At 41.6% G+C, this 26,614-nt stretch overlaps 1 protein-coding gene and 1 pseudogene across 1 annotated transcript in view; one reads left to right on the forward strand and one right to left on the reverse strand.

Moving 5' to 3' along the window:
* Positions 1-26,614, reverse strand: part of LOC139366743 (WW domain binding protein VOPP1-like) — a 94,949-nt gene that overhangs the window by 7,913 nt on the left and 60,422 nt on the right. The window contains exons 3-4 of the mRNA XM_071104439.1: positions 24,243-24,320; positions 5,478-5,611 (exon numbers count right to left, since the gene is read on the reverse strand). Coding sequence (XP_070960540.1) covers positions 5,478-5,611; positions 24,243-24,320 — 212 coding nt within the window. The remainder of the gene's footprint in view (positions 1-5,477; positions 5,612-24,242; positions 24,321-26,614) is intronic.
* Positions 12,350-22,899, forward strand: LOC139366631 (natterin-3-like; annotated as a pseudogene).

Below are 26,614 nucleotides of genomic sequence, written 5' to 3' on the forward strand. Positions count from 1 at the left end.
AACTATACACATTCACTTAGCCTAAATAGATTACTTGGATTTAGAGCGGCTGTGTGTGTGTGTGTGTGTGTGTGTTATCCAGCGCACAATCTCATCAGAACCAGAAGGTTTGGATCTCAATTCCAAACACTCCCATCACACTGAGGAAGCAACAACACACCAAACACTTTTCTGACATGAAAGAACGCATCCACCACACTGGCTCTATTTCAACTTCACTGCGGGCATTGCGTCATTGAAGAAGAGGGTAATGGAGAATAACAACAGATATACAGTGCCTTCAGAAACAATTCACACCCTTCAACTTGTTCCACATTTTGTTATCAAAAAATGTTAGATAATTCAATTCTTAGTACAGACACCTACATTCAACACAAACAAACCATTACCAATACATTTTGCCTAGAGTACATGTACAGTGCCTTTAGAATGTATTCACAACCCTTGACATGTTTTGTTGTGTTACAGCCTGAATTTAAAATAGATGAAATGGAGATTGTGTGTCACTGGCCTACACACAATACCCCATAATGTGGAAGTGGAATTATATTACAAATCCATTCAAAATGAAAAGCTGAAATGTCTGGAGTGAATAAGTATACAACCCCTTTGTTATGGCAAGCCTAAATAAGTTCAGGAGTAAAAATATGCTTAACAGGTCACATGATAAGTTGCATGGACTCACTCCATGTGCAATAATAGTATTAAACATGATTTTTTTAATGACTACCTCATCTCTGTACACCACACATACAATTATCTGTAAGGTTCTCAGTTGAGCAGTACATTTGAAACAAATATTCAACCAAAGACCAGGGAGGTTTACCAATGTCTCGCAAAGAAGGGCACCTATTGGTAGATGGGTAATAAAAAAAGCAGACATTGTATATCTCTTTGAGCATGGTTAAGTTATTAATTACCCTTTGGATGGTGTATCAATACACTCAGTCACTACAAAGATACAGGCCTCCTTCCTAACACAGTTGCCGGAGAGGAAGGAAACCACTCAGGGATTTCACTATGACGCCAATGGTGACTTCAGTGTTGTGGAGTAACTACAATGTTATTGATCCATCCTCAGTTTTCTCCTATCACAGCCATTAAACTCTGTAACTGTTGTAACCTAAATGTCAGACTTAAAAGGAAGCCTGTACAGAATAAAAATATACCAAAACACACATCCTGTTTGCAGTAAGGCAAACTGCAAAAAATGTGGCAAAGAAATTAACTTTATGTCCTTCATAAACATTGTTGTTTGGGGCAAATCTAACACAACATCATGTTCTTAAGTATGCTTGTCATTGGCAATGACTGTGGAGTTTTTAGGATGAAAATACTATAAAAACTGAATAGAGCTAAGCACTGGCAAAAAAACAAAACAAAAAACCTGCTTCCGTTTGCTTTCCTATAGACACTGGAATACAAATTCACCTTTCAGCAGGACAATAACCTAAACCACAAGGCCAAATAGACACTGTAGTTGCTTACCAAGACAACATTGAATGTTCCTGAGTGGCCTAGTTACAGTTTTGACTTAAATTCGGCTTGAAAATCGATGGCAAGGCTTCAAAACGGCTGTCTAGCAATGCTAAAATAAAAATAAAAAAACTTGACAGAGCTTGAAGAATTTAAAAAAAGAATGTGCAAATATTGTACAATCCAGGTGTGCAATGCTCTTAGAGACTTACCCAGAAAGAATCACAGCTGTAATCACTGCCAAAGGTGATTCTAACATGAATTGACTCAGTGGTGTGAGTACTTATGTAAATTTGATATTCCATATTTAATTTGAAATAAATTAGCAAACATTTATAAAAACATGTTTTCACTGTCATTATGGGATATTTTGTGCACATGGATGAGAGAAAAATGTATTTAATCCATTTATAATTCAGGCTGTAACACAAAATGTGGAATAAGTCAAGGGTACATATACAATCATATACAATACCTTCTGAAAGTAAGACGGTCTGACACTAGGACAGCAGTTTCTCTTTCTCTAAACAGCTCACAGCCCCCACTGTGTTCTGACACAGGAAGCAACACATGAAATATTTATGACAAACATCCCACACACTGTTCCCACAACTAAGAGACAACACTGACATCAAGTGTGTGTTCTTTGGAGTTTTTATTATGCTTGTAGGGGCCAGACCTCACAAGGATAGTAAAACAAGGAAAATTCAGACAAGTGGGGCCTTTTTATCGGTTCTCACAAAGAAAAAGTATATTTTAGGCTTAGGGGTTAAGGTTAGCTTAAGGGAAAATAGGACTTTGAAGGCGAATCAATGGTTTGGTCCCCATAAGGTTAGTAAATCAAACGTGTGTGTGTGTGTGAGCATGTGCACGTGTCTCCAGATTGTGGGCCTGCCAAAGACTAGGGCAAACCAGTTGTCTAGGTACTGCTCTGCTTCAGCTGTCGTGGGCAGCCGAGCTGTTTGGAGGAGGAGATGCTTTCTGTACCCTTGAGCGTCTGTGCATACAGGGACCTTTGAAATGTTTGGATCCTTTTTTTTTATGTACTTGATTGGTGGATTCAAATAAAGTATTTAAAATGTGTGTGTGTATCCTGGTGAACACCAACATTCTGCGATGCATTGTGCAGCATGAACACACACCAATGTGTAAAGTTGCCATGGGAATTGAAATTAAGTACTAGGAGAACATAACAGTCGGTCTCCAACCCATGCTGCAGAGTTCGCAATCAATAGCCTTGGAAACTAAAACCATACACATTCATTTAGCCTAAATACACAAACACAACTGGTGACACAACACACTTCTGTGTTGTCTCTGTACTGCTTTATTTGTTGTTGCTACTTGGCTACCTGCCAAACGTTTTCACTTTATACTCTTATTAACTGTTTTTAGGAAGTTTACCAAGGTCTTAGTTTTGTCCTCACTACATTTTTTTATTCTCCTTTTAAACCCCTGACACGTTATCTGGACATAGATCTGCAGGACCTCGGCTTCAGACGCAATTGTTAGACAAGGGCAATTTAAGAGTAGGAACAGATGATACAGCGTCTGTGTCACCAGTAAATACAGGCAGTAGTGTTAATCCCCCGGCACAGTCCCCGCAGCCGGACAATTTTCTCATGGCTTCTGGAAAGAAATGCTTTCGGTATTTAAAAAAATATAATTATTTTACCTTTATTTAACTAGGCAAGTCAGTTAAGAACAAATTCTTATTTTGCTCACCCGGGTCGCTCATTCAACCGGTTTTCCCCACTAAGCAGTGAGTCGGAGTCAAAGCCAGAGCCTGCGCAGGTCTCTCCTCCACCTGTTAAAGAGTCTGAGCCGCTGGAGCCTCCCACCATTAGCTCTGACACATTGAAAACCCTAGACATTGGCAACTCCATTACTATATATTAGACTTAAAAAGAATCATCCAGCAATCATACACTGTTTACCAGGGGGCGGGGCTACCGACGTAAAGGTTCATCTGAAGATGGTGCTGGCTGAGGCTAAAACTGGCGAGTGTAGATGGTATAGGGATATTGGTATCCACGTTGACACCAACAATGTTAGGATGAAACAGTCAAAGGTCACCATGCGCAACATAACTTCAGCATGTAACTTATCTAGAAAGAATGGTTGGCATCGACAGTTAGGGGGAGTGATGAGCTCTACAGCAGACTCGCACAACTCAAGCTGGTTGAAAACTGTTTCTGCCCCTCCCAAAAGATAGAACTTGTGGAAAACTGGCCCTCTTTCTGGGACTCCCCCACAAACAGGACAAAGCCTTGCCTGCTTAATGTTAGGACTATTTAATGTTAGATCCCTCACTTCCAAGGCAGTCATAAACGAATCACTGATCATAACTTTGATGTGATTGGTCTGACTGAAACATGGCTCAAGCCTGATAAATTTACTGTGTTAAAATGAGGCACCTCCTCCTGGTTACACTAGTGACCATATCCCTCACGCATCCCATTGACAACAGCAAATAAAATAAAAAATAAAAAATTGAACTTAATGCATTTTTGTCTTTCGAGCTTCTAGTCATGAAATCTATGCAGCATTCTCAATCACTTTTTATAGCTACTGTTTACAGGCCTTCCTTGAATTCCTATCGGACCTTCTAGTCATGGCAGATAACATTTACATTTTGGATGACTTCAATATTCACATGGAAAAGTCCACAGACCTTCTCCAAAAGGCTTTTGGAGCCATCTGTGTTTCTCTCTCTCTGTCTATCTCATCCATGAACATTTGAACATCTTGAAGAACGATCTGGTCTTAATGGCCATGTACTCTTACAGGTTGACTACACTGCTCGCGTTGCAAAATACATTTTGAAATCTATGTTATTCAATTATTCCACCCACACTGCTCGCGAGCACCAACGAACGTCTGCGTTACCAAGGGCTAAAATAGAAGTCAGTTCTATTTCTGACGCAGATCGCGCTGCAAGTCTTGCCTCTCCCATCTCCTCATTGGTTTATAGAAGCAGGTACCCACGTGCCATGTCCTCATTGGTTATAGTCAAATGGGTGACTGAAAGACGAACGAGGTCAGTGGCGGTAATGCACCTAATTTAGGAAAGTTGCCAATCGCAATATAAAGTCAAGAGAAGAAAAAGCCTGGAAGGAGGAGAGATCACTTGAAATGATTCGGTTGACCGTTTATGTGTGGATTAATTATCGAAGGATCTTGTGCATTTCAGGTAAAATAACAACTCAATGTTTATATCCCAGGACAAATTATCCAGCAACAGAAAGCTAGCTAAATAGGACAAATTAGCTAGCAAGTGCAAGGTGATTCTTACCTCCCGTCAGTAACAGTTTATGGTATAAAGAATATACAGACAAGTGTTCATGTTTCATTTAAGCAACGTTTATTGTACTTATCAATGTTATGGGTGAGCGCGTTGTTTGTTTGGTTCTGTTCCTCTTCTCCGTCTCTGTAGCTTCCGGGTATGCTAGGATGAGGACCAGAGCTACGGTAATAGAGGGATTGAGCTGTTGATGGGGCAGCATTGTTTTTAAGATGTCCACCCTTGCGGCTCCGCCATCTTTTTATTTGATAGAGGTTAGGTTTTTCCCATTTAGCCTTCTGGCCTATTCTACCCCACCCACCCACCCACCCACACCCACACAGAGCTGGGTATATTATCACCTGTAGCACTGTGAAGGCCAGTAAAGCTGTCACTGCAGATATCTCAGTGGGGTAATTGGCACTTAGAATCGGCCTCATTCAGTGACATCAGAATCAGAATCAAACCTCATTGGATATTCCAATGCTGATAGATCTATTTGTCTTGTTCGACATGGCAAAACAACAGGCATATTCCACCAACAAAACAACATTGTACAAAGTTGCACGTATAGGTACACATTAAGGGCTTCAGACTAAATCTATTTATAACCCATATATCTAAGGGATAAAAACCCCTAAACAAAGCGCAAGTGTAAATGACTTTTGAAAGTCAAGTGCAGTGTGATGTTGGCACGTGTGTCTCTTAGTCTACTGACCTGGCGTGGATACGGGCTGCCTGGTGAAGGAGACGTTGAAGGCAGGCTCGTCGCTGAGGGGCAAGGGGTACATGCGCCTACGGATGAAGAAGCCTGCACCGCAGCAGAACAGCACCCCCATCATCAGCATCAGCCTGGCGAGAGAGAGTTAGTTCAAGATCTTTTGATAAGCACAGATCCTGGGTGCACTGTGACCTCCACTGACCAAAGTGTCTGAGGTCATAAGGTCATACAGTAACATCCCTAACAGACACCGCTGCTGAACCAATTGGAGCCACTGATCAGCCGTGAGGGCGAGAGCAGTGGAGGGTGAATAAACGGAAACACTGTACTCCCTTTTACATTTTGCACCTTTTACAGAAAATGTCACTGTAACTTGTAACTTTTTTTCATTGCGACCGGCAATGAGAGTTTGCCCACATTCCATTGGGATTATAGTGGGCCAGCCAGATATTTAAATCTCAGAACAGAAAGGGGAGGAATGGTGACGAGCATCCCAAAAAGTCCAGCAGTAATCTCCTTAAAGACTGCACCAAAAGACCCTATGAATTACTTACTTTAACAGCTTAGTTAGGAGCCACTGTAACTTCTCAATTGAGAGAGAGGATATTGAGGCAGTGCAGATGAATTGTAAACCACGTATCACCATCAATCTCGAAGATTTAAATGACTTGTCAACGCCGCAGCCAGACAGCTGGTCAGACAAAACGGTAAAGCAGGAGCGTGATTTAGCAGCGGAATTAATACATCACATATACCTAAAACCTCCATCTGAAAAAGGGTAAAAAGACATGATTAGGAAAATGTGCAATTACACCTGTGTAATATACACTGCTCAAAAAAATAAAGGGAACACTAAAAAAACACATCCTAGATCTGAATGAATGAAATATTCTTATTAAATACTTTTTTCTTTACATAGTTGAATGTGCTGACAACAAAATCACACAAAAATTATCAATGGAAATCAAATGTATCAACCCTTGGAGGTATGGATTTGGAGTCACACTCAAAATTAAAGTGTAAAACCACACTACAGATCCAGCTTTGATGTAATGTCCTTAAAACAAGTCAAAATGAGGCTCAGTAGTGTGTGTGGCCTCCACGTGCCTGTATGACCTCCCTACAACGCCTGGGCATGCTCCTGATGAGGTGGCGGATGGTCTCCTGAGGGATCTCCTCCCAGACCTGGACTAAAACATCCGCCAACTCCTGGACAGTCTGTGGTGCAACGTGGCGTTGGTGGATGGAGCGAGACATGATGTCCCAGATGTGCTCAATTGGATTCAGGTCTGGGGAACGGGCGGGCCAGTCCATAGCATCAATGCCTTCCTCTTGCAGGAACTGCTGACACACTCCAGCCACATGAGGTCTAGCATTGTCTTGCAGTAAGAGGAACCCAGGGTCAACCACACCAGCATATGGTCTCACAAGGGGTCTGAGGATCTCATCTCGGTACCTAATGGCAGTCAGGCTACCTCTGGCGAGGACATGGAGGGCTGTGCGGCCCCCCAAAGAAATGCCACCCCACACCATGACTGACCCATCGCCAAACCGGTCATGCTGGAGGATGTTGCAGGCAGCAGAACGTTCTCCACGGCGTCTCCAGACTCTGTCACGTCTGTCACATGTGCTCAGTGTGAACCTGCTTTCATCTGTGAAGAGCACAGGGCGCCAGTGGCGAATTTGCCAATCTTGGTGTTCTCTGGCAAATGCCAAACGTCCTGCACGGTGTTGGGCTGTAAGCACAACCCCCACCTGTGGACGTCGGGCCCTCATACCACCCTCATGGAGTCTGTTTCTGACCGTTTGAACAGACACATGCACATTTGTGGCCTGCTGGAGGTCATTTTGCAGGACTCTGGCAGTGCTCCTCCTGCTCCTCCTTGCACAAAGGCGGAGGTAGCGGTCCTGCTGCTGGGTTGTTGCCCTCCTACGGCCTCCTCCACGTCTCCTGATGTACTGGACTGTCTCCTGGTAGCGCCTCCATGCTCTGGACACTACGCTGACAGACACAGCAAACCTTCTTGCCACAGCTCGCATTGATGTGCCATCCTGGATGAGCTGCACTACCTGAGCTACTTGTGTGGGTTGTAGACTGCGTCTCATGCTACCACTAGAGTGAAAGCACCGCCAGCATTCAAAAGTGACCAAAACATCAGCCAGGAAGCATAGGAACTGAGAAGTGGTCTGTGGTCACCACCTGCAGAACCACTCTTTTATTGGGGGTGTCTTGCTAATTGCCTATAATTTCCACTTGTTGTCTATTCCATTTGCACAACAGCATGTGAAATGTATTGTCAATCAGTGTTGCTTCCTAAGTGGACAGTTTGATTTCACAGAAGTGTGATTGACTTGGAGTTACATTGTGTTGTTTAAGTGTTCCCTTTATTTTTTTGAGCAGTGTACATTTGAGGAACCTGAGTTTACAGAAGTCAGAAGTTTACATACACTTTAGCCAAATACATTTAAACTCAGTTTTCGCAATTCCTGACATTTAATCCTAGTAGAAATTCCCTGTCATAGGTCAGTTAGGATCACCACTTTATTTTAAGAATGTGAAATGTCAGAATAATAGTAGAGAGAATGATTTATTTCAGCTTTTATTTCCTTCATCACATTCCCAGTGGGTCAGAAGTTTACATACACTCAATTAGTATTTGGTAGCATTGCCTTTAAATTGTTTCACTTGGGTCAAACGTTTGGGTAGCCTTCCACAAGCTTCCCACAATAAGTTGGGTGAATTTTGGCCCATTCCTCCTGACAGAGCTGGTGTAACTGAGTCAGGTTTGTAGGCCTCCTTAATCGCACATGTTTGTTCAGTTCTGCCCACAAATTTTCTATAGGATTGTGGTCAGGGCTTTGTGATGGTCACTCCAATACCTTGACTTTATTGTCCTTAAGTCATTTTGCCACAACTTTGGTAGTATGCTTGGGGTCATTGTCCATTTGGAAGACCCATTTGAGACCAAGCTTTAACTTCCTGACTGATGTCTTGAGATGTTGCTTCAATATATTCACATAATGTTCCTCCCTCATGATGCCATCTATTTTGTGAAGTGTACCAGTTCCTCCTGCAGCAAAGCACCCCCACAACATGCTGCTGCCACCCCCGTGCTTCACGGTTTGGATGGTGTTCTTCGGCTTGCAAGCCTCACCATTTCTCCTCCAAACATAACAATGGTCATTCTGGCCAAACAGTTCTATTTTTGTTTCATCAGACCAGCGGACATTTCTCCAAAAAGTACACTCTTTGTCCCCATGTGCACTTGCAAACCGTAGTCTGGCTTTTTATGGTGGTTTTGGAGCAGTGGTTTCTTCCTTGCTGAGCGGCCTTTCAGGTTATGTCAATATAGGACTCGTTTTACTGTGGATATAGATACTTTTGTACCTGTTTCCTCCAGCATCTTCACAAGGTCCTTGCTGTTGTTCTGGGATTTATTTGCACTTTTCGCACCAAAGTACGTTCATCTCTAGGAGACAGAACGCGTCTCCTTCCTGAGCGGTATGACGGCTGCGTGGTCCCATGGTGTTTATACTTGCGTACTATTGTTTGTACAGATGAACGCGGTACTTTCAGGCGTTTGGAAATTTCTCCCAAGGATGAACCAGACTTGTGGAGGTCTGCAATTTTTTTCCTGAGGTCTGAGGAATTTCCAAGCTGTTTAAAGGCACAGTCAACTTAGTGTATGTAAACTTCTCACCCACTGGAATTGTGATACAGTGAATTATAACTGAAATAATCTGTCTGTAAACAATTGTTGGAAAAATTACTAGTGTCATGCACAAAGTAGATGTCCTAACCGACTTGCCAAAACTATAGTTTGTTAACAAGAAATTTGTGGAGTGGTTGAAAAATGAGTTTAAATGACTCCAACCTAAGTGTATGTACATTTTCGACTTTGCACACGCACACACGCACACACACAGTACCAGTCAAAAGTTTGGACACACCTACTCATTCAAGGGTTTATTTTTATTTTTCACTATTTTCTACATTGTAGAATAATAGTGAAGACATCTTCTTCTTATTGGTGTCCTTTATTAATGGTTTCTTCACAGCAATTCGACCATGAAGGCCTGCTTCATGCAGTCTAACCAGGAAAATTTCAAGAACTTTAAAAGTTTCTTCAAGTGCAGTAGCAAAAACCATCAAGTGCTATGATGAAACTGGCCCTCATGAGGACCGCCACAGGAAAGGAAGACCCAGAGTTACCTCTGCTGAAGAGGATAAGTTCATTAAGGGTTAACTGCACCCCAGATATTGCAGCCCAAATAAGTGCTTCAGAGTTCAAGTAATAGACACATCTCAACATCAAACTGTTCAGAAGAGATCGCATGAATCAGGCCTTCGTGGTCAAATTGCTGCAAAGAAACCACTACTAAAGGGCACCAATAAGAAGAAAAGACGAGCTTGGGCCAAAAAACACGAGCAATGGACATTAGACTGGTGGAAATCTCTCCTTTGTTCTGATGAGTCAAAAGTGGTGTCTTTGTGAGACGCAGAGTAGGTGAACGGATGATCTCCGCATGTGTGGTTCCCACCGTGAAGCATGAAGGAGGAGGTGGGATGGTGCTTTGCTGGTGACATTGTCGGGTGATTTATTTTGAATTCAAGGCACACTTAACCAGCATTTTTACCACAGTATTCTGCAGCGATATGCCATTCCATCTGGTTTGCGCTTAGTGGGACTATCATTTGTTTTTCAACAGGACAATGACACAAAACACACCTCCAGGCTGTGTAAGGGCTATTTGACCAAGAAGGAGAGTGATGGCCATCAGATGACCTGGCCTCCACAATCACCCAACCGCAACCCAATTGAGATGGTTTGGGATGAGTTGGAGCAAACAAGTGCTCAGCATATGTGGGAACTCCTTCAAGACTGTTAGAAAAGCATTCCTCATGAAGCTGGTTAAAAGAATGCCAAGAGTGTGCAAAGCTGTCATCGAGGCAAAGGTTAGCTACTTTGAAGAATCTCAAATATATTTTGATTTGTTTAACACTCCTTTGGTTACTACACGATTCCGTATGTGTTATTTCATAGTTTTGAGGTCTTTACTATTATTCTATAATGTAGAAAACAGTCAAAATAAAGAAAACCCCTTGAATGAGTAGTTGTGTCCAAACTTTTGACTGGTACTGTATAGGTATTGAGAGACAGATGATTTAAGCACACTGTTTGATGAAATAAGACACAATTGACTCAAGAGGGAGCCAGAAATAATGAAAACCAGAAGAAAAAAGCTTAACCTGACCTGACCTGACCATCCTTCTCTCGCTCCTGCTGGCTTTCTGCCGTTACTCTCCTGAAGTTGCCGGTATCGGCTACAGGAGGAGTCGGCAACCTTTGTAGTGTGGAACGTCATTTTATCTTAAAATTTATACCGATCTGCATGCCAGTTATGGTTTTCATATGCACATTTTCGTGGCACAGTTTCATTTAATTTGTAATAATGTCTTCGTATCTCAAATTAATTGTCATGTGGTTAATCATAATTCTATCCAATTCTAAATGAAAATGAAGCAAACCTAAAAAGTAACTTCTATTGCCATTGTCAACTCTGTAAAAATAGTCTACATAAAGCCAATAAATAATAACAATGCAGCCTGCAGGTAGAATATATCCTGATAAAATAAATACCCTATAAATCACATTGGCTACGCATGGCCTGTCTGCAACGAACATGAATCAACTCCAGCTAGAAAACCTGCAACATTGTATAGAATTTTCTGGGCCCTCAGAGATTCCAGGGCCTGTGAGCTCAAGACAGACACAGCTGTAGGCTATTTGCACAAGGGATAAGAGGGCATCAGTTAGGCCTATTTTATGACGTTTCCACTGGATCAGAGCATGACATTTTTCCCTATCATGCTGAATTGTTATCAGAAGGGAGAGAGCTGGAAAGATTTTCAAATACATTGAGGAACTATTGTTATTCTCAATGGATGTAAAAACTGTAACTAAGCCAATCAGGAACATCCAATGTCATCTTGGTATGCAACTCCAGTGTAGATTTGGCCCTGTGTTTTAGGTTATTGTCCTGCTGAATGGTGAAGTCATCTCCCAATGTCTGTTGGAAAGCAGACAGAAACAGCTTCTCAGCTAGGCTTTTGCCTATGCTTAACTCTATTCCCTTTTTTCCCATCCTAAAAAACTCCCTAGTCCTTGCTGATGACAAACATACCCATAACATGATGCAGCCACCACCATGCTTGAAATAAAAAGTGTTATTCAGTGATGTGTTGGATTTGCCCTAAACATAATGTTTTTGTTTCAGGACAAAGCTAATTTCATTTTTTGCAGTTTTACTCTAGTACCGTATTTTTAACAGGATGCATGTTTTAAAAAATATATATTTTCTTCTGTATAGACTTCCTTCTTTTCACTCTGTCACTTAGGTTAGTGTTGTGGAGTAACTACAATGTTGATTCATCCTGTAACTGTTTCATCCTCTCCTATTACAGCAACTAAATTAGAAAGGACGCCTTTATCTTTGTAGTGACTGGGTGTATTGATACACCATTCAAAGTGTAATTAATAACTTCACCATGCTCAAAGGGATATTCAATGTCTGCAATAGGTGCCCTTCTTTGCTAGACATTGGAAAGACTCCCTGGTCTTTGTGGTTGAATCAGTGTTTGAAATTCAGTGCTCGACTTAGGCACCTTACAGATCATTCATTATATGTGTGGGGTACAGAGATGAGGTGGTAGTCATTTTTTTTTAAAATCATGTCAAACGGGGGGGATCACGTGACCCTTGAACGAGATGGCCGCATGAACTAAGAGCTCCGCACAAGTAGTTTCCAATTCCTAATCTTACCTCCACTCCAAGTTCACACTCATTTAGCTTTAGTAAGAAAAAGTCATGGCGGCTACAAAAGGCGACACTACATGTGACATTTTTACCCGGACTCGAGTATTAGCGACGGAAAAAGCCTCCAAGAAGAAGGTAGCTTCAGAAAAAACTAGCGCCATTAGCCAGGAGCAAGAGAACCCGCTCCCCCACGAGGCACAACGAATGCCAACCTCGCACTCTGTCGAAGACATCCTTTCTGAGTTGAGATCCCAACGTACAGAACTAAACACCAAATTAGATGCCATTAACTCTCAGCTCAGTGCGATAGGGGGCAAGGTGACAATCCTGGAAAACGCTTTGCCTGACATCAACAACAAGATAACCATAAACGCGGGGCGCCTGGACGAGGCAGAGGGGCGAATCCTATCCATGGAAAACTTATTGACAGATGCCATGGAAACAATAGCATATGCTAAAAAGAAAATCGAGCATCTGGAAGAGAAAACAGAGGACCTGGAAAACAGGGGGCGAAGGAATAATTGTGTTCTATTCAATCTGGGCGAAAAAGAAGAGGGAAACATGCCACTGATCCGCTACCTGCAAGACAAACTTCCCGAGTGGCTCCACCTGCCCACCGACAGGCCCATAGAACTCGAGAGAGCTCACCGAGCACTGAGGCCCCCACCAGCAGCCGGACAACCAGCGCGCCCAATCACCATACGTTTCCTGAGATTCACCGACAAGGAACGAGTCCTACAGGCGGCGAAAAACAACACCATCACAGTGGGAAACACCAAACTCGCTTTACACCAGGACCTGTCAGCTGGAATACGCCGAAAGCGCCGAGAATTTGACGAAGTGAAGAAATACTCAATTGACCGAGGCATCTTCAGGGGATTCAAATACCCAAACGAGCTCAGGATTCTTCACCAAGGAGCCTTGCGACACTTCAAAACTCCCGAAGAGGCAAAACGTTTTTTGAAAGACAATCCTGGCCAATGAGAAACAGACCAATGACTAAATGCGATTAATGCCATTACTAAAGGAGGTAAGACGACATATAGCCGATATCCAGAGATCCACCCCCTAAATGTCATTATAGCCGTCCAATTTATATTTATTGTCCTTTAACTGAGAGGGATGGGCTGTATAGCCTAACCTAGGCCTACTAATGTTTCAGCCTACTTTTATTTCCCTGTTTTTTTGTTGTTGTTGCTATTATTACCTGGGGTTCCCTATGTCCCTTGGGGGAGGTATATGTAGGCTGGGCTATTGATTTTTTATTTTTCTCCCCTCTTTTACTGTGGTCTGGACGAGGGCAACTGTGTTATTTACTCAATGCGGGGTGGAGAGGATGAGGCATTTCTTTGGTGGGGAGAGGGAGACGTTGTGCGTTGCTAACTGTTCCCGGTTTTTGTTTTATTCGGAACACAGAATTGAGACTGAGCGGGGGGGTAATAGATCCAACGGGATGTGTCGAGTTGTTTGGGAACTCGGCTGGGGTGTTCAGAGATTATTATTTTATGTACACCATTTATTTTCCTTTTATGTGAACGCAGCTGTAATTACTATCCACTTTTACCCAGCGATGACTTGCACTAAAGTTCGATTACTGCTCGATGACGATGACTAGTACCTTACATCTATTGACATGGAACTGCCATGGTCTAGTGCATGCAATAAAACGAAAAAAGATACTATGTGCTCTAAAAAAGGAAAAAGCAGACATTGCGCTATTACAAGAGACACACCTCTGTGATGCTGAACATGCCAAACTCCGCAGAGCTTGGGTGGGACAGGTGTATTTCTCATCTTTCAAATCAAACAGTAGAGGCACAGCCATACTTATCCATAAAAATGTTCCATTCATAATTGACAAAAACATATCTGATCCGGAGGGGAGATTTATTTTGATAACTGGGTCACTATATGGTCAACCAATTACTATATTAAACATATACGCCCCTAACACAGACACTCCTGCCTTCATGTCAAAAATAACCCTGTTCAATGAGCATTGTGTCTCCTTTGGCGTGGTGGCTGGAGATTTTAATTGTACCCTTAACCCAACCCTAGACAAATCATCTCAAGTCCCCACCACAAATCCTAGATCTGCAAAGATGTTGAACTCTCTTACTAAAGAGATGGGACTGATAGATATCTGGAGAGAGAATAATAGCTCATCTATGGACTATACATACTACTCTAATGTTCATAACACCTACTCCCGTATAGATTACATTTTTATCCCAAAGAGTTTCATAAATTCAGCCACATGTACAATCGGACCCATAGCACTTTCAGATCACGCCTTTGTCCACCTCCGCTTTGACCTCTGCAAAAACATCCCGAGGACAAAGAGCTGGAAATTCAACACCTCCATGCTATCAAATGACGAGTTCCATACATTGGTAACTACATGGATAGACAACTACACACAAGACAATAAAGATTCTCCTGTTTCTCCGGCCACAATGTGGGACGCTGCTAAAGCCACAATAAGAGGTCATCTAATTGCATATGCTTCCTCTAAGAAAAAAGCAATGGAAGCACACAGGCTAGATCTTGAGAGGGAGCTGGAATGCTGTGAAAAAATACATAAACAATCCCTAGACAGCACTTCCTGGAGTCATCTTAAAGCAGCCAAAGCCAAACTGAATTTGGACTACACTCGGGAGATAAAAAAAAAAGTTTTCTTTACTAAACAGAAATACCATGAGTATAGCAATAGGCCCAGTAGATTGCTTGCTTACCAATTAAAAAAGGAGCAGTCAGAGCGTACAATCATGGCTATCCGAACAGCAGAGGACGAGGTCACATATGACCCAAAAAAGATCAATTTAACTTTTCATGATTTTTACTGCAAACTATATACCTCTGAGAAAAAACACACGGAGGCAGAACTCCACTCTTTCCTAGAGGGAATCTCGCTACCTAAACTAGCAGAGACCGACCAGGAAGATCTCAACTCCCCCTTCACTCCTGAGGAGATCCTGGAGGCAATTACCTCCATGCCACCTAATAAGTCCCCAGGCCCAGATGGATTCCCCAGAGAGTTCTACAAAGCTTTTTGGCCCCAGCTCAGCCCTATCTTCATGCCAATGCTGGAGGATTTTTGCAAAAACGGAGTTCTCCCAGACTCAATGCACACAGCTCGCATTACAGTGTTGCTAAAAAAGGACAAGGACCCCCTATCCTGCTCGTCCTTCCGGCCCATAAGCTTGTTGGATTTCGACTATAAAATAATTACCAAATTGCTTGCCAAAAGACTAAACACTCTTCTTCCCAAAATAATAAAAGCGGACCAAACTGGATTTATTAGAGACAGATACTCTTCTGATAACATTCGCCGTCTTTTTGATATTATTGATCAAGTAAACGCACAAAAGACCCCTGTCCTGCTGGCTTCACTGGATGCTGAGAAGGCGTTTGACAGGATGGAGTGGAGCTTTCTGTTTTCAGTCTTAGAAAAGTTCAATATGGGCCCAAATTTTATTAAATGGATCAAATCACTATACTCTCATCCAAATGCCATGGTGACTACTAATGGACTGAACTCTGACAGATTCCCTCTGGAACGGGGCACAAGACAAGGGTGCTCGCTGTCCCCGCTGCTCTACTTGTTGGGGGCGGAGCCTCTGGCAGAGCTGATAAGGAGCAATCCAAGTATTATGGGTGTTTCTGCAGGTGGCCTGCAGCACAAGATTTCGCTTTACGCGGATGATGTCTTGCTCTACATATCCAACCCTGAGAAATCCCTCCCTCTCATTTTAGACACAATTGCTCAGTATGGCAAGTTTTCAGGTTATAAGATCAATTTTAACAAATCCACTGTCTGCCCTCTCAATATTACACTCACCAGCTCTATGAAGACACTTTGTCCTTTCCAATGGAAAACACAGGGGTTTCAATACCTCGGGATCTTCATAACACCAGATCTGAATAGCCTTTTTAAGGAAAATTATCTTCCACTCCTGGATCGAATCAAGAACGATCTCCAAACCTGGATCTCCCTCCCAATTAGCTTAGTAGGAAGAATTAATGTAATCCGTATGAACGTCCTCCCTAGACTAAACTACTTATTTCAGATGCTCCCATGCTATCTCCCAGTTTCCTTCTTCAAAACAACTAACCAAAGCATCACCAAATTTATATGTGGCAAATAAAAAACCTAGGATCAAGTTTTCCACTTTATCAAAACCTGAATCTAAAGGGGGTCTTGCCCTTCCCTCCCTTCAACTGTACTACTGGTCTGCCCAAATCCGCAACATGCTAACATGGATCACAAACAGACAAGAGTCAACGTGGATTCAGATAGAAGCCCAATCCTGTGGTTCATTGCCCTTAAGCTCAATTATATTCATTAATAACTTTAGTGAAGTGGGCAACATAGCCAAAACCTTTGCGATTTACAGCACCCTACTAGCGTGGAGGGACTGTAAGAAATACCTGGGCATTTCCTCCCAAATATGTTCTCACTCGCCTATAGTAGGCAACCCAGACTTGCCAAAAGCCCTGAGGGATGCCAACTTTAATCTTTGGCATACTCTAGGAATCAGGACCTTTTCAGACCTATTTCATCAGAAAACCACTACACTGAAATCCTTTCAAGAGCTCTGCAGTGAATTCGATGTGCCAAGATCCCATTTTTTTTAAATATCTTCAAATTAGACATGTAATTTCCTCATTTACCTCCAATAGGAGGTTTAGAACTCAGTTGAATGAAGTTGAAACCCTTCTTGTCACAGCACAATCCATTAAAGGCAAAATATCATACATCTATAGACTCCTTTCTGAGAAAGGAAGCTCCTCCTTTACTCCTTTGAAAATAATCTGGGAAAAGGACCTTGGTCTGACTATCAGTGATGAGTTATGGGCGGAGGTTTGCGACAGGGTATACTGCTCCTCTACCAGTGTAAAAATGAAAGAATCTAATTACAAATTTTTGTACAAATTTTATTATACTCCTTTGAGACTCCATAGAATGAAAACAGATATGTCTCCTAACTGTAAAAGATGTACCTCTGAAAGCGGAACCTATATGCATGTATTTTGGAGCTGTAGGGAGATTGCCAGAATCTGGCAATCTGTACATACTGCTGCACAGAAAATACTAGAGGTACAGTTTGATATGACCCCGTGTATCTATCTTCTTAATGCCCAGCAGGACTTTGTCCTTGATCCTGACAGAGAAAATTTGCTTATGACTATTACATACTTTGCTAAGAAATGTATTCTTCTATTGTGGGCCTCTAATACCCCTCCTACATTTAAAATGTGGATTGACCAGATTGTTGACTTTCTTCCTCTTGAAAAGCTCACTTTTGACCTCCACAAGAGACAGCCCAAGTTTGATAGACTCTGGTCTCCACTATTCAACTATATTTCAAACTGGACAGAGTGAACGGGGTGATTAGGGAAATGCGCAGACACATGTTGTGTAAGGTACTGTAAAACCTAAAAACGAATTATTGTCCCGTCGTCTCAGCGAATGCTTGAAATAGCTGATAAGAACCTTGATAGTGCTGCTGCAAGTGTTATATGTTTTTTTTAAATTTATTTATTTATTTTATTTTTTTAATTTAGTTTTTGAGTACGTGTGCGTGTATGTATATGTGCGTATGTATGTACGTATGTATGTATGTATGTACGTATATATATATATATATATGTACCAAGGAAAATATATAGATTAAGAAAAATAAATGCTTTTATTTGACTTCATCATTCATTTTAATTGTATTTTTATTTTTTCAAAAGTATTATTATTATTTTTTTTTTTTAAATATATATATATTTTTTTAAAGCCTGTCACATCTGTGAATGTGGAATGTGTTTTGTTGGTTGAATGAAAAACAAGAAAACTTAATAAAACTTTAAATTGAAAAAAAAAAAAAATCATGTCAAACACAGAGTGAGGCCATGCAACTTATGTGACTTTAAAGGATCTAACCCTTTTTTTAATTTTCGCCTAAAATGACATTCCCAAATCTAACTGCCTGCAGCATGGATATGCATATTCTTGATACCATTTGAAAGGAAACACTTTGAAGTTAGATCTGGTAAAATATAATTTGTTTTTTCATCATCTTTGAAATGCAAGAGAAAGGCCATAATACAATAGTGCAGTTTAGGCACAATTTAGATTTTGGCCACTAGATGGCAGCAGTGTGTGTGAAAAGTTTCAGATTGATCCAGTGAAACATACCGATACTGTACAATATTTTGTATACATAACTATAGGAGAACATACAAAGATTATATGGTAATACGAACATTTTAAGAATGTCATACATGACGGGTCATTAGCTTATACACTAACTTTCACACATCTACTGTAGATGGCTGGGTGGGGTGGGTGTGGAACCATAGACAGCAGGGGTTCAAACTCAGTTCCTAGATTTGAATATAAAAATTGATTTTATCAAACAAAACTATGCTGCATTTTTATCTCTGGGACCCTCAGGATAACAAATCAGAGCAAGATTACTGAATGTAAGTACATTATTTACCTTCAGATGTGAATGTATCAAACCAGATGCCGTGATAATTTTGTTGTTTCACTGTAATAGCTACTGCAAATTGAACAGTGCAGTTAGATCAACAATAATTTAAGCTTTCTGGCCAATACATTTCCCGGTATAGGGACACCGATCACATAGAGATTAAGCACCTTTATTATCATGAACTTATTTAGTCTAGCTATAAGAAAGTGGTTGAAATTGAATACTTATTGACTCACGACATTTCAGCCTAAAATGTATTAATTGTGTGTAGGCCAGTGACACAAAATCTCAATGTAATCCATTTTAAATTCAGGCTGTAACACAACAAAAAAACATCCACGGTTATGAATACTTTCTGAAGGCAAACATTGTTTCTAAATATTGGAGTGAAACAAGCTTATATTTTGGGTTCTGATGGGGTACGACAGTTGAACTAAGCTCATAAGGAATTTATAAGTCACATTTAATTAATTCAGCAAACATTTAATTAATTCAGAAGTCCAAAAATGGATAAAGCACCTGCAGATTGCCCCTTTAAACGCAATACTGCACTATATGTTTTAATAAAACCATGAGTTTCTTAATCGTGCTTACAGTTATTCTGAATGGAAATCGTGTCTCAGCACAACAAACATGCTCTATACGAGCCACAATCAGTGGTTTTCTGTGAGTTCATTTGAAGGAAGGGAATCTGAAGCATCAGCATAATCAAGAAGTATATACTGCATGTACTTCCTGGAAGCAATAGAATCACACTGTGCTGAGCTTTCACAATACACCGGATTTAACCAAATCCACTCAGTTTGTTCTGTATTGATTACCTTTAGAGTCCTAGTTGTAGCAAGTCATGTCCCAATGAGCACAGCAAAACTCACAGCTTAGGCCAAATTGTTTAATTATTCACATTGAAGCACAAACAAGAACCCCCAACCCAAGAGATTAATCAAAATATGAATACTATAAGGTCTTACAAAGAGCCATCTACAGAAATAACAATCTATATATGTCTCTGAAAGGATCATTTCCACTCATGGCACAGTGCACATGTCTTTTGATGCAAGCATGTGGTTAAATTAGGGGGCCATTACACCTAGTTTGTTTGGAGCTTAAATTAGGTTCGTTTGGACAGGTGTGAACACTTTATCCACACTCAGGTGTGCACCAAACATGCACCATGGTTCACGCTAAAAACGGTTGGTGGTGCAGTTCGCTGCAGGTGAAAACGCAGTCTGGACCAAACTAAGGAAAAGAACCAAAGGCACACAGTATTATTGGTCGTTTGACTGAGTAACTTGATATCTGATGCAGATAAGGGTCTCCCCTATTCTCTGCACGTAGCAGTTAATACAGCTTCTATTGCTATAGTAATATGAAGATTGGGACACAAGTAATGCTCGCCTCCGGATCAAAGATGGATTTAACGTGAGCATTTTCGTCCAATAAATAAATGACTCGCATTAAAAAACGTGGTATTGTTTAGGTATTTAATTTGTTTGACATTTGGCAACGTGTATGAACTCACTGGAAAATAGATTGAACAACAAAAACAATGATGTGTGTGGGTGTATGAGGACTGATACATCTGACAAAGTTCTGGCTCACTTCAAGACGTAATAAAGCATTTTGAAAGGAGCATTATGGCTGCGTCTGATCTTTTTTTTTCCACTAATTGGTCTTTTGACCAATCAGATCAGCTCTGAAAAAGTTCTGATGTAATTAGTCAAAAAAACAGTTAGTGAAAAAAAGATCAGAATGGCTGTCTAAACGCTGCCTGGGTGTCACTTGTGTTCATTGAAAAGATGGGTTTTTATTATCAATGGTTAATATTGTATGAATTCACTGGAAAATAGATTGAGCAACAAGGAAGTCAGATAACCTAGGAGTTGCAGGGTGTGTATGAAGACGTGACAGCACACAACTGATAAATGTTCTATCTCACTTCCTCAGTTGATTGAAATGCAATCTGGGATTCAAACAATAACCAACCACTTTTTTGGTAAACAGCTTTCTGTAGAAATGCAACGACTCTAATAGGCTTTGGCTGCAAGGAATGACCATCCTTGATAAAAATTATAGTTTTAACCACCATGTTTTGAAGCTATGCAATGTTTGTTTAAAATTATATTGGGGTTTTGGAGTAAGACTGTTAAACTTAAGCATTTCTAAGTTATATTCTTCAAGCATAAATGGATATAAACCATTCATTTAAAATGAATAAAATTGATGTACTCATCTCAGATTAACCATATGAGTATGACAGGAACAGTGTGCACTGTTATGCTACAGATGTACATTTAAGCTGGGTGTCATGTCAGTTCAACAGTTCGTTATCATCGTAAATAATACAACAAGGAAACTCAACTTTCAATTGATAACTACCAAAGTGATTGCTAATACTAGGGTTGCAAAGGAAGGGTATATTACTGGAATTCAACAAAAAAAATTTATCCCCAATTTCATGGCATCCAATTGGTAGTTATAGTCTTGTCTCATCGCTGCAGCTCCCGTACGGACTCGGGAGAGGCGAAGGTCAAGAGCCATGCATCCCCCAAAACACATCCCAACCAAGCCGCACTGCTTCTTGACACAATACATGTTACCAAATGTATCAGCTAGAGATGATGTGCAGGAGCTAGCAGAGATTTGTAGTTTTCCATGATGTTTACTTTGATGCTAATTAGAATGTTCAAATCTGAGAGTAAATAGAGCCGAATATCTCAGAGAGATGTAAGTGGATTTATCAAAACGTCATGCCAGGGTAAGACTACACAAAACACAGCCCTTATTTTATGTGTTTCTAAAATCCCTCATGGGAAAAATGATTGTGATTGTAACCATTTCCCTGTTTGACTGCTAAGTTTTATGGGTATTATGAGACCTCCACAGTGGGGCTCTATGGGTAAATAAGTGTGATGTTTCCTTAGCTTTAAAAAGGGGAAATCTGTGATTGGTACATCCATTTTTGTACTTTTAAATTAATGATATACAGTACCAGTCAAATGTTTGGACACACCTACTCATTCAAGGGTTTTTATTTTTACTATTTTCTACATTGTAGAATAATAGTGAAGACATCAAAACTATGAAATAACACATATGGACTCATGCAGTAACCAAAAAAGTGTTAAACAAATCAAAACATTTGATATAAGTAGCCACCCTTTGCCTTGATGGCAGCTTTGCACACTCTTGGCATGTTGATTGAAATGCATCCCAGGTGACTACCACATGAAGCTGGTTGAGAGAATGCCAAGAGTGTGCAAAGCTGTCATCAAGGCAAAGGGTGGCTACTTTGAAGAATCTCAAATATATTTTGATTTGTTTAACACTTTTTTAGTTACTACAGTTTGATCTGCTAGTTAACGAGCAGAACCTTGAGCTTTTGCAAAGGAAAGCATTCTCAGGGTCTATTGCAAAAAACTAAATCGCACCCCGTGCCAAGTACAACGTCTATCTATTCTGTAAAAAATCATTATGGAATAGGAACCGTTTCCAGAAAAATATTATTTCTTCCTTTGAATGGCAAAGAGTTGAAATACAAAAGGGACTTTGATTTGCTAACACTGAAAAAGGAGAGATACACACAGAGAATCTTCGACGTAGAGTACCATGTCGATCAACTGGCCACATTCTCCCAAACACCTGTGGCGCTGGGAGAGTACAGTGCCACCAACAACAACTGCCACTCAGTGAAGCAGACGGTGCGGTTAGAGGAGAGGACCGAGAGACAGAGCACCTGGCAGACCAGCGTCTCCTCCTCCCTGACCATACCCACCTTCATAAAAGAAGGGATACCAATAATCTCTGCTACAGCTAATGTCGCCGTCACATCTGAGAAAACCCACATCAACGGCAACTCTGTGACTGAAACCGTCAGCCACTCAATGAGTGGAGGTGGCTGTCCCAGCCAACCATCACTGTACGGTGAAAATGGCAGGGAAAAAGTATAAGATTGAAATCCTATTCACCGCACACCTGGCTAAAGAGTACACTGACAGCACTGTCCATACCACCACAGTGACGGGCGTCTACCGAGGTCTACAGGTGGGGGAGATTGACGCAGTGGCGGAACGCTGTCAGCCTAACCCCAATCCCCAGCCCTATGCTGCCTAGGTAGCAGGCAGTTGAGACGTCCACTGTAACAGCAGGGCATATGCAGAGAAGCCTGTGTCTATCAACAATGTGTGTGACAATCTCTGTGTTTTGATCTACCAACTGACAGACAGGAATTTGTGGAGTGGTTGAAAAACAAGTTCTAAAGACTTCAACCTAAGTGTAATGTAAACGTCCGACTTCAACTGTACTTATGAATGCTAGAGAGACATCCCTGACAGTGTACTGTCATTAGTGACATTTGTCAGGAGTGAAGTGTAACAAGTAACCCCTGTTCACTTTCCTCATCATCCTCTCGCTGTTTGAGAATGACATTCAGCTTGCCACTGACTTCATATAGTCTGCTTGCCTTGACACTATCAGAATAAGCACCCATTTTATCCACAGATCCACAGACAAGGTCAGGTGTCCATTACATTGAGAGGGGGAGCGAGGACATTACCTTCCACGTGGGCCTTGAGAACCTCGCAATTGAGTTGACACCAGCCGTGACCCACAAGCGCCGTGAAAGGTAACCAGGCAGTCGCTGATCAAAACCCTTCAGCCAAGGCTGCTAGAGCACCATGAAACCATGGTTTTGTTTACATGGTGAGTAGCGGTTCCATGTTCTGTTTTTGCAGTTGAATTGCGAAAGCAAAGCAGTGATGCCACATGGCACAACTGGAAAAACAAAGGCTGATGAAGGAGAGAATAAGTGACCCTAGACTCTTGTAACTCAAGAGGTCGTTATGGCTAATTGCACCACTAACATGCATTAATCATGGAAAAGAGAGGCCTATTTCATGCTTAATTGCATGTCCCACAATAGGCGTATAAGACAATGCCTGACAGGATCGTGCCCAGTGCGCTGCATTTCTCTTTCTGGGTCCCTAACGGTTTCATGATGTCCTTGTCCTCAGCACGCCATTGTTTCGGTCATAATTATCCTACACAAGCTCTTCGCCTCAACACATCAGCTCCCCGTTGACTCGAGAGCTTCACTACAACATACTCAATACTCAGCCTATATCGCTCCACACAGACACAGTTCATCTAACCCTTACTACAAGATTCCTGTTCTTCATTACCAGCCAAGGGCCGGCCACATCACAAAACACCTTGTTTAGAGAGGTCACAAGGGCGATGGTCGCAGGGGATTATCTGTATGCAAACACCGCAGTCATCTCTGGAGTGGGGTATTGATTTGGCTGCCTGACCCCCTGATCCCTTGAGTTGGGGCCCTGAATACCAATAGCGACAGATGTAGCCTTGGGACTGTCATGGAGGGAAGGAGGGGAGTTAGAGGGGGAGGGCAGAGTAAATGTCGATCCATTGGAAAGGACCGCCTGGTAGGTAGGACTCACCAGAAGTACCATAGCCGCTGGATGGAGAGGGCTCGGACGCAGCAGCGCGTGCCACAGCAGTCCTCGTACGAGCGGCATCTGAAATGAGACACAAAGCAGCCTTGGCGAAACACATTTCTTCTAGTCACATGTAGAAACAGAGTGGAATGTGTCATGTACAGTAAACCCAAACCATATCGGCATTTCTTTTCATTTCCATTCCATCTCTATTTTTGACCAGGCAGCTTCAGTGTTGAATCTTGAAATAACAGCACACCTTACAAGACATGGTTCTAAATACAGTTCATGTATTGCATTAAAAAGTGGCCACATAAAAACAACTTCGATTTCAGCAAGCCTCCAGGAGCCTCCAGTATATAATTGTTAGATGCAGTTAACAGACGCGTCAGTATCTTAACTCCATGGGCCGTTGTCCATTTCTCCACACAGCGACATGTAATGGAGTCACGCAGCGAGGCCAGCAGCAGTCATCTTCCTCTCTCCTGATGCTACACTCCACCCAATTAGCCCGTGCTGACCGAGGCCAGTGTTTTACAATGTCCTGGCTGTCTGGGGAGCGAGCTGGTGACAGTACTGCGGCCAGCGACTATGCCACAGTGTCCCCTAGCTGATTGACAACAAAGGAGATGAGAGAGGTCACGGGTGTGAAGGCTCAGAGGGCTCAGCACGGGGACATATTTCACCATCGATTCAACAAGAGGCGTAGAGACAGCAGAGAGCCTGGTGAGTCTGGTACCTCAGGCGTAATGTGGAGACAGATTCATTCTTTAAAAATAGCATAATCGTTTCAGAATGGCTTCTTGAACGTAGCAGTATTTAATCTGATTCTGCTTTATTGTAATGAAAAGTTAAGGAATAGGTTAGAGATTTGGTGGTTTAAATTGTTTGGTTATTTTTAGAATGTGCCCACTTATGTCATAATGTCAGGAGTATACGAGCAAAAGATTGCGATCCAATTGTGATCAGATCTGTAGCTGTGAGCACTTCTGGACAAGGACATGAATGTGTCAATGTTGTGAAGGCGAATTGGTCCCTAAATGTGACCGCTTTTCAGACATGTCTATTTCAAAAACTAGGAAGAGATACTTTTGAACACCTTGTGGCCGCAAAGCATTGTTGTCCAAATGATTTGTAATCGAATCTAAAAGCGTAGTTTCAATACCAGGCATAGACACGGCCTTTTGGAGCTCCCGAGTGGCGCAGCGTCTAAGGCACTGCATCTCAGTGCTAGAGGCGTCACTACAGACCCTGGTTCGATCCCGGGCTGTATCACAACCGATCGTGATGGGGAGTCCCATAGGGTGGCGCACAATTGGCCCAGCGTCGTCTGGGTTAGGGGAGGGTTTGGCCGGGGCAGGCCATCATTGTAAATAAGAATTTGTTTTTAACTGACTTGCCTACTCAAATAAATAAATAAATATATACACATATACATACATACATATATATATATATAAAACAAAATAATGCAGAGAGGCCTGTAATCTCTCTGCAGTACTGTAGCATGAGCGCCCTTGACGTCTGACAATACCATACGTTCCATAAATAAAGTACCATTTTTCAAAACAGCTTTTGAACCTCTGAAGATACCAAAAGCGTACTCATTACTATCTCCTATCAAATTATTAATTCCGTTGCCCTCTGATTCTACCTGGCTGAAAGTAGGTGATTGGAGCTGCCAATACTGGATGTTTGAATTATTCAGTGTTCCTCAATGAAGTAATGCCCCCATAGATTTGGGGTGCGATTCTGTTCCAGCGCTGATGCAGTAGCCAGCTGCAAGCCTTCCAAACTCTACAAATGAGTCATGGCACCAAGCAGAACTATATCAATACTGCTCTAAAGATTCCTTTTTCATCCGTGCCGTACACTCAGTGATGAATGCCTTTGTTCTTTATGTTTTCATCACGTCGCTTTTTCACTCACTCCATTCCGAGGCCAGAGACTCCTTAACAGACCTTTTCCGTTTCTATAACAAAGTCGAGTATCTCTTCGAAAAGACAGAATACTTTTTCGAGTTTATTCTCTCTCTGCGGCTCAACATTTGTCTGACCAGTCTTATCAGTTAACTTCCTCACCCTTGACTCAAAGTTTTTGTGCAATATAACTTTCTAAGTTCTAATTTCCAAAGTAGGCCATATGGAACATATCAACTATGGATATCTGAGTCCGACTGCAGCACATACTTCACAAAGTCCCATAGGGGCGACCAAGGAATACATGTTTTATTGATCATGTTTCTCACAGGTTTGATGTCCAGGCTACAATGTATACAATTGAAGAATCTAAATTCCTATAGAAACAACTAATTAATTGAAATTGTGGCTGGCATGACCTACCTCAGTCACAAAAGGAGAATAATTTCACTGTAC

Source organism: Oncorhynchus clarkii, chromosome 15 (assembly GCF_045791955.1).
Source record: "Oncorhynchus clarkii lewisi isolate Uvic-CL-2024 chromosome 15, UVic_Ocla_1.0, whole genome shotgun sequence".
In the NCBI taxonomy this organism is placed as follows: domain Eukaryota; kingdom Metazoa; phylum Chordata; class Actinopteri; order Salmoniformes; family Salmonidae; genus Oncorhynchus; species Oncorhynchus clarkii.